This window comes from Salarias fasciatus, chromosome 22 (genome assembly GCF_902148845.1).
Source record: "Salarias fasciatus chromosome 22, fSalaFa1.1, whole genome shotgun sequence".
Lineage (NCBI taxonomy): Eukaryota > Metazoa > Chordata > Actinopteri > Blenniiformes > Blenniidae > Salarias > Salarias fasciatus.
The window spans coordinates 31,649,005-31,658,743 of NC_043765.1; the positions used below are offsets into that span (position 1 = coordinate 31,649,005).

General features: G+C 45.9%; 1 protein-coding gene across 1 annotated transcript; it reads left to right on the forward strand.

The window, feature by feature from the left end:
- Positions 1–1,142: 1,142 nt before the first annotated feature.
- On the forward strand, positions 1,143–5,357 carry LOC115409362 (toll-like receptor 13). The gene is made up of 4 exons (XM_030120511.1): positions 1,143–3,624; positions 3,949–4,066; positions 4,138–4,395; positions 5,232–5,357. The coding sequence occupies exons 1-3, from the start codon at positions 1,143–1,145 to the stop codon at positions 4,367–4,369; spliced, it is 2,832 nt and encodes a 943-aa protein (XP_029976371.1). The 3' UTR covers positions 4,370–4,395; positions 5,232–5,357.
- The last annotated feature ends 4,382 nt before the right edge of the window (positions 5,358–9,739 follow it).

The window sequence follows — 9,739 nt, forward strand, 5'->3', positions numbered from 1 at the left end:
ACTCACTCAATCAATTAATAACTCACTCAATCAATCAATCAATCAATCAATCTTCACAGAGGATCTTTCACTGTAAAACAGAACACGATGTGTTTTACAGCAGTTAAAATATAAGATAGAACCAATAGAAAAGAAAAAAGGCTTCCCCTCCCATCGTTCACACACACACACACACACACACACACACACACACACACACACACACACACATATTTATATGCCTCACCGTGTGCTCTCGATCACCTAAAATGCTTTCCTGAGACCCCACTCAGGAGCCACAGGGGTTAAAGAACTTAAAACTTTAATATATGACAAAAGCCCCGATGTAAAATCAATAAATCAGAATCAGAATCAGAATCAGCTTTAAAGGCCAAGTTAATTCATGACAGTCAAGGAAATTGACTCTGGCTTTTGTTCACTCTCTATGCAAGGAAAAGAATAATCGAAACAAATCGCAACAGGATAAAGAGAAATAGAAATAAAATATAAACATTCTGAAAAAACAGGAAGTCCCAATATTTACAATGGAATGAACATTTATTCAGAAAAAAAGGAAAGAACAGGAAAGCTGAGAACAATATCTATAGAATAACATCTTGAAGACAGTGTGATGTGCAGCAGCCAGGGTTCTTCAGGTACAGCAGTGTTGTGCTGAAGGGTCTGCAGAGACGCTTCCTGGCCCTGGACAGGTCCCGGTCTGGGCTGGAGGGCGGGTTTGCAGCCTGAGCCTGTCCTGTTTGGTGGCCGATCTGAACCAGACCGTGATGGAACTGCACAGGACAGACTCCATGAGGGAGAAGGGAGTCAAACCAGCGATCCCCTGAATGAGGGTCCACTGCTCTGCTGAGTTAGGAGGATCACAAAGAAGTCAACATTTCTTCACTCTCTGTTTCAGACCGAGTCAAGAGTCTCGGACCTCTGAGTTCTTAGAGGAACTGAAAACAGCTAAGGAAACAGGTAAGGGTACTGCATACATGGTACATGCTAATGCTAATGCTAATACCACGGACATGGGACATCTGATGTTGTCAGGAGGTATTTTTGCTGTTTTCTTGTCAGGCTAATGTTAGCATGAGTGTTGACGTCTCGACTTCCTGTGTGGACCCCTCACACCTCCAGACAGACCTCAGACCAGGGTCAAGATGGGAGCTGCAGGAAGTTCTTCTCTGCTGCTGCCTTCACTTCTGCTCTGCTCACTTCTGCTTGACTTCTCTCTCGCCTTTTCTCTCAAGAACTGCACAGTAGTCTACTTAGCTGCTAATGCTAATGATGTGGACGTGGACTGCTTGAACCGAGACCTGGCCATCATCCCAGACGACATTCCCAGGAATGCTAGGATCCTGGAGCTGTCTGAGAATGGAATAATGAGGATCTCCAAGGTGGATTTACAAGGCCTATCAAAGCTCAAAAGTCTTAAGCTTAGCTTTAATCTCATCTCTCACGTGGATGACGGAGCTTTTATTGACTTGACAGAGTTGACGAATCTCAACCTGTGCAAAAACAAACTGGAAGAGCTGACAGACGAGATGTTTCTGGGTCTGTCTGGACTCATCAAACTGCAGCTGTCATTCAACCACATCTCCTTCATCTCTGCCGGAGCCTTTGAGCCTCTGCTCGCTGTACAACTCATTGAGCTGAACGTCAACCGCCTGCAACAAATCACCGATGTCATTCCAGCCCTTAAACTCACAACCTTGGAATCTTTGGAACTCTGTCAGAATAGGATACTGTCTTTGCAATCAGATAACCTGCCTGCCTCGAACCTCAAGTCTCTGAACCTGAACGGTAACCCTCTGACCAAGTTCAGCCTCAGAGAAGACATCCTCCCTCAGCTGCGGAACCTGAGCTTTGACGAATGCACCGAGGACATGGAGTGGGACGTAGCCAGCAAGACTTTTCTGAGGAGTCTGACACGGTTGTTTGTTGGAGGAACTAACATTAACTTGACCTCTTACATGGAAATGTTACGGACTGCTGGCTCACTGCGAGAACTTGAGATGTCTTCTATGGATACGGGGGTAATAGACAGCCTCGTTGACACTGCCTGTCAAATGTTTTCACTGAGAAGTCTTCTTATAAGAGACAATGAAATAGAAAGCTTAGGAGACCTCCTGTTGAAGTCCTGCTCTGGCCTCACTGAGGCCAATTTGACCTCTAATGGCTTTGTCAGGATGTCCAAACATGCCTTCAGGTCCACCAAAATCCTCACAGTTCTGTCACTACGAACCAACAAGCTGTCCAAACTGTCACTGGCTCTCCAGGTGCTGCCGATGCTGGAATACCTCGATTTAAGCGAGAACATCATCAGTGAGCTGGACTGTCTGGACTTCCGAGATCTGACCAGGCTGAAGAGCCTGAATCTGATGTCCAATCGCATCTCCGTCCTCCAGGGATGTGTCTTTGAGAACCTGATGGACTTGGAAGACCTGAATATTGGAGAAAATGAGGTCATTGATTTTGGGGGCGCTTTCACTTTACCATATTTTGGGAAACTAAAGTCACTGAATCTGCATAATAATCACCTGGACGAACTTCAGCAAGGAGCCTTCAGTAGTCTGTCTTCTCTCAGAGATCTGGATCTAGAGTCGGACAGGAACTATGCTGTGGAATTGAACGTTTTTGAAGGACTTGATGATCTTGAAAGTCTGAGTGTGTCTCTGATTGAGAATGACAGAGAATCTTTCGCTGGACTGCCACGTTTGAAAACTCTGAGTGTATTTTTTAGCTTAAAGGTCGTACTGAGGAGCTTCAAACCATTCGACATCCTGCTGTTTTCAAGCCTGGCCAACCTGACAACTCTCATTCTGAAAACGGATCCGTTGTTTTTGGTTCCTATTACAGCAGATGTGCTGAGTGGACTGAAATCTTTGGAACGACTCATGACGGAGAACTTCTTCACAAACCCTTTACACCCAGACACTTTTAAGTACACCCCTCGACTGAGAAGTCTTCAGATAATTTACAGTAATCTGTTACAACTGTCTCCGGAAGTCTTCTGGCCTCTCACAAACCTGGAGGAACTGGACCTCTCCAACAATAACCTCAGGTCTTTGGACTTCCTAGCTGAAGCTAAGCTATCAGCACTTAAGTTTCTGAAACTGAGTGAAAATGAGGTGTCAATCATCAACGAGACCATCTTCCTGTCCCTCCCTGCCCTGACTTACCTGGACCTGTCAGAGAACCCCCTGACATGTGAGTGCTCCAATTCTGGGTTCGTCCGCTGGGCCACAAGCAACAACCAGACACAGGTAGCTAATGGCTACCGCTACATTTGTGCTTTTCCCGTCAGCCAGCGAGGAGAACGGCTTCTGGACTTTGATGTGCGCTCATGTTGGATGGATGTGAGCTTCCTCTGCTTCGTCTCCTCTGCTGCTCTCGTCCTGTTGGTCCTCCTGTCTTCCTTCATTCACCACTTCCTGAGGTTTCACCTCATCTATGCCTACTACCTCTTCTTGGCTTTCCTCTACGACAACAAGAGGAGGAAGGGCGACGTCGGCTGCCAGTATGACGCCTTCGTCTCCTACAATGTGTGTGACGAGGCCTGGGTCTACGAAGTGCTGGTTCCAGAACTGGAGGGACAGCAGGGCTGGAAGCTCTGTCTGCACCACAGAGACTTTGAACCAGGTATTTGAGGAACCAGGAAGGAATTCTGACAGAACATTGTTGACTCTGTGGAAGTTTAACTTCATAAGATTACACAATATTAACTGATCGAACAATATAGACTCTGATCAAGCAGTGTCTCTTTACTGAAGCAGATGTTTGAAGTGGATCGTCCTCAGTGTTCTTCCTTGAATTTACATTTTCCTTTCAGTTCTTTTGTGAACATGTGTTGTGTTGTCATAATATTCCTGTACCAGTCGTTCCATAAACTGAAGTTCAGCCATTTGTGCTACGTTACCTAATGGTAGCATGCTAGCATGTTGCTAAGATGTTTGTTTTTTTCAGGCAGGCCCATCGTACAAAACATCACAGACGCCATCTACAGCAGCAGGAAGACGATCTGTGTGATCAGCCGCCACTACCTGCAGAGCGAGTGGTGTTCCAGAGAGATCCAGATGGCCAGGTGGGGGCGCCGCCTCTCCTTTCAGTGCACTCACTGAGACAGCGACTGATGGGAGCGCGTGCCGTTCACAGCTACCGTCTGTTCGACGAGCACAGAGACGTGCTGATCCTGCTGTTCGTGGAGGACGTCCCAGCCCACCGCCTCACTGCGTACCACCGCATGAGGAGTGTGGTCAAGAGGCGGTCCTACCTGAGCTGGCCGCGGGCCGCTGGGCACCCCGCCGTCTTCTGGCAGAACGTACGGCGAGCTCTGGGGACGGACCGGGACCCCCGGGATCAGAGTGACCTTTTGGGTGGACCCTAGTCCTTCAGCCACTCAGCAGTGTCCCGGTACAGTAGGAAGAACTGAACCCAGACCTACTGGATCAGCAGTTTGAACATGTCTTCACATCCAGACAGCCGAGCTGTCAGTACAGTAGAGGGCAGTAGAGGACAGTAGAGGACAGTAGAGGACAGTAGAGGACAGTAGAAGAGGGTTGGGGTCAGTAGAGGACAGTAGAGGGCAGTAGAGGACAGTAGGGTGCAGTAGAGGGCAGTAGGGGGCAACAGAGGGCAGTAGAGGGCAGTAGGGGGCAACAGAGGGCAGTAGAGGACAGTAGAAGAGGGTTGGGGCAGTAGAGGACAGTAGAGGTCAGTAGAGGACAGTAGAGGTCAGTAGAGGGCAGTAGAAGAGGGTTGGGTCAGTAGAGGACAGTAGAGGACAGTAGAGGACAGTAGAGGTCAGTAGAGGACAATAGGGTGCAGTAGAGGACAGTAGGGTGCAGTAGAGGGCAGTAGGGGGCAATAGAGGGCAGTAGAGGACAGTAGAAGAGGGTTGGTGCAGTAGAGGACAGTAGAGGTCAGTAGACAACAGTAGAGGGCAGTAGAAGAGGGTTGGGTCAGTAGAGGACAGTAGGGGGCAACAGAGGGCAGTAGAGGACAGTAGAAGAGGGTTGGGGTCAGTAGAGGACAGTAGAGGTCAGTAGAGGACAGTAGGGGACAGTAGAGGACAGTAGGGTGCAGTAGAGGGCAGTAGGGGGCAACAGAGGGCAGTAGAGGACAGTAGAAGAGGGTTGGGGTCAGTAGAGGACAGTAGGGGGCAGTAGAGCCTGGAGTTCAAGTGGGACAAATGTATTTTCTGTTGTCTTCTCAGTCCTTTTGTCTCCATCGGGTGTTTTCTTGACCAGATTCCAGGTTTTTCCTGATCTGATGGAATCCCCAGCGTCTCCAGGTCTCCATGTTGACGTCCTTCCTTCAGCTTGGATCTGGACCTGACGTGGGAGCTTCATCTGGGTTGGTGCTCCGTCCACGTGTCTGTCCTTCTGGATCATGTCCAGCAGCCTCTGTGAGGGTCTTTGGTGGTCTCATGTCTCCATCAGGCTGCTCTTTATCAGGGACTTTGGACCAGAGATTTTCTATAAAGTTCGTTGTCAATACTGACTATTTTTTGGGCTTGTTTCTGAATTATCTGTCCTTATTACGGCTTGTTCTCGTCTCCACAAAGTGTCTCACAGGTTTCATCAGTTTTTTCATAACTTTTCTCACTGGTTTGTCTTTTCATTCTTTCTGGAGAGGATTGATAATGTGTCCACTCTGGGTTGTAGGTTTGTTAAAAGATTTTTTCTTTTATTTTCCAACATGAATCTGGATGTTTCAATGATTATACAGTATGTCTTTATACTTTCTATTTTAGTCCCTCAAAAAAAATGTAAAGAAAGTGGGAGAATAAACGTTTGAATCCTTGAACTCAAAGATTAAAAGTTATCTTGGTGTGTAGCAGACTTCCTGTCAGTGATAAATGTTAATAAAAGCTGTGATGAAGTCCTCTTCTTCCACTGATCACCTGGTCTCTCACTGCAACAATGGTCTGAACAATCTGCCTTGTGGCTACAATTGCGCCCTGGGCGAGAGCCATCCAACCCCCCCCCAGCCCCGCCCCACGCCCAACAAAAACTTACCGCCAAACCCTGCCACCAAAACAACAATATATAGAAGTACATTATATTATTTTTGGATTATTTTATTAAATATAATCTTAAATACATAAACAAAGTATAAACAAGATTAATACAGTATATAAATTGTGCACGCTTGAATAATATCTGAACAAAGTAACAAAGGCAACTCTATATATAATCTTAAATGCAAAGAAGTAACAAGAACAAAGAAAAAACAAAATCAATAAATAAAATAGAGCATATAAATTAAAAATGAATGAAGCAAAAAAATAATAATAATAATAAAATCCTGCAGTAAACTATTTTTCAACCTGGGCTTTTCCACCCTGTTTAGAACTGACATGAACAACAGGTGTGAAATGCAGCCCAAAACTTCACTTTTCTTGCCTTCACTGGTGCAAATTCATCAATTATATCATCATACGATATCTCTTTTGCAACTGATTGATGCTGATGATGGCAAGTCCAGAGAGACACTTCTTGATGCATTAGAAACACAAACTGTACCAGGCTGCCTCTGGGTGACATTAGCTGCATGACATGATGCCTCAATTACAGTAGTTGGTAAATCCGTGTATCATTCGTTCAATTGATATTCAATTTAGAATCAAAAAACAAAATATTGAAAAATGAGTCGTTTTTCCTTTTTTCGTTTTTAAAATGAAAACAAATAAATGAAAATTGGTTCGTTTTTCAATATCCTGTTTGTTAGGACAGATCAAATAAAGGAAAGTTGAAATACGGCCACAGAGCAGACTTTAATGTGATTTTTCAATTTCTTCGATCTCCGTGACCCGGAAGTTCTATCGTCTGTGTTTTGGTTTTTGCCGGCGGGAAACGTGGGCGGCCACGTCAACCTGTAGTCCAGCACACACTACAGAATGATCAGGCCGAATTTTGCCCCGATCTTCTCCTCCCGACCGAAGACAAGGTCCGGGAATATGCTAATGAGTTCGGGTCCGATCTTCGTGTAGTGTTCCGGGGGTTCAGAGAGATTTTTTCCAGTCGGAGCTTCTCGGGAGGCGTCGGAAGGGGAGATCGTAGATAATGAACATGTTTAATATTTCTGATCGCAAATCCTGTGGAGTGTGGTGCTCTGAGAGGCGCTGATCAGCTCCGAGTAGAGCTGTCCACTCCCTCGAAATAAAGCTCCCTGATTGGCTGGTGCTGCTGCTTAAAAAAATCCCCTCTCAGCCGTCAGAGATGGAGACATATGTGAAATATATTCACTATATGACAGTGAAAGAGAAAAGTCAGAACTCCTAAACTCAGCAGTGAAGAAAGTGAGGGGTTAATCCTCAATAACTGGATCGCTCCAGGATAAACTGTATTTCCTCCATTCAGACCCAAACTCCGATCTGCATTGCAAGTCCTACATTAACCATCACGGAAGAATGAGGAAAAAAATAAATGAAAAAAAAAACAAACAACAACTTTAATATCCTGACTCCGTGCCTTCAGAGAGACGAGCGACGCATAATGAAATTTACCTAATCAAAGCTCAACGAGATTTTATTCTGGTGTAAACTATCCAATCTGGGGACAAAAAGAATTATTTAAGATATGTGGTGATTTAAAAAAGTAGCTTTGTCAGAGTCTGATACTGCTCTTAAGCGATTAGGTAAATTTCATTATGCGTCGCTCGTCTCTCTGAAGGCAGGGAAAGTTGGGGTTTTTTTTTCCATGATGGTTAATAGTGGACATGAATTCAAACATCGGGATTATTGCAGGACTGGCGATGCAGATGAATGAGCAGATCGTAGTTTGGGTCTGAATGGAGGAAATACAGTTTATCCAGGAGCGATCCAGGTATTGAGGATTAACCTCTCACTTTCTTCACTGCTGAGTTTAGGAGTTCTGACTTTTCTCTTTCACTGTCATAATATGTCTCCATCTCTGACAGCTGAGAGGGGATTTTTTTTTAAGCAGCAGCACCAGCCAATCAGGGAGCTTTATTTCGAGGGAGTGGACAGCTCTACTCGGAGCTGATCAGCGCCTCTCAGAGCTCCACGCACCACAGGATTTGCGATCAGAAATATTAAACATGTTCATTATTTACGATCTCCCCTTCCGACGCCTCCCGAGAAATAAAATTTGATTTGATTGATTGATTGATTGATTGATTGATTGATTGATTACGATCTCCCCTTCCGACGCCTCCCGAGAGGCTCCGACCGGAAAACATCTCTCTGAACCCCCCGAACACTACACGAAGTTCAGACCCGAGATCATTATCATACTCCCGACAGTCGGACCTTGTCGGCTTCGGTCGGGAGGAGAAGATCGGGGCAAAATTCGGCCTGATCCTTCTGTAGTAGTGTATAGTAGTGTGTGCTGGCCTTAAACTGACCGACAGGGTCCCGTGACCCGCCCACCTTCCCGCCGACAAAAACCAAAACACAGACGATAGAAGTTCCGGGTCACGGAGATCGAAGAAATTGAAAAATCACATTAAAGTCTGCTCTGTGGCCGTATTTCAACTTTCCTTTATTTGATCTGTCTTAACAAACGGGATATTGAAAAACGAACCAATTTTCATTTATTTGTTTTCATTTTAAAAACGAAAAAAGGAAAAACGACTCATTTTTCAATATTTTGTTTTTTGATTCTAAATTGAATATCAATTGAACGAATGATACACGGATTTTGGTAGTTCAGCAAAACTAAATACCAGATACAGTGGTCTTCTGTGGCTCAGCTACATGTTAGCAAAAGGATAATGAATGGCCTATAATATCATTCACATCACTCATAAAAATATGCATACCTTAACCTTTTGTCCATTTCTCCTCTTCTTCTTTTCTTCTTTTTCTAAACTGGGCACCTGATGGCTTCTTTGGGCTTTTACTTGGATCCATGATCAAAACATCACCTTTCGCCAGCGCCTTCCGGTCACGGTTCACCCGTCCGGAGTCACGTGACGTAAACAAATTGACGTAGATTTTTTTTTTCCTTTTTTTTTCACATAACCCAGTCAGTTACGTGTAGGTCTGTATTAATTATGAAATACAATTAATTTTGAAGCAGTATGTGTTGGCATCAGTCTGCCCCCCCTCCTCCTCCTCCCCGCGCCACTGCGCAGCACCGCCCCCCTTGCTAACCTCTGCAGTTGCTCGTTGACCCCCCCCCCCCCCCCCCCCCCCCCCGGACAGCCTGAACGGAGACTGGCGCCGCAGCGCTCACGCCACTAACTTGACATGGAAATGGGTGCAAGTCTGGAAAACTGGCAAGTTTTTTTTTTTTTTTTTTCCTCGTGCGCACGGCGCCAGTGCGCCCTCATACAGATTGCGCCCTGGGCGGTCGCCCACATTGCCCATAGCTAGAACCGGCCCTGGGGACGGGGCCCCTGTTACACAGACCCTTGACAGGGATCCCTTCCGGTGACAATCTGCTGGCCTCCTTCATTCCATGAACCTAAAACACCGGGTTCTTCCACAGCAAGCTCCGGGGCCACTCCGTGAACTTAATAGAACCGTTTTCTTCCCTTCTCTAAGGAATCTAAAGTGGGAAAACCAGCTGATCACCGGTTCTGCGGCATATCCCTGAGGGGCCCAGTGGTTTACACCTGAGCCTTGGAAAGCCAGGACAGGGTTCGACCTATGTGCGAGTTCAATTGAGTCCTGAAAGGGAGGAAAACAAAACGGAACCAGACCACCAGAAGGAGCCAAATCCTTCACAAAGACCACTGGAAGCCTGGGAAAGGCGTCTTGCCAAAGTCCCTCCCCCTGGAGAAAGCC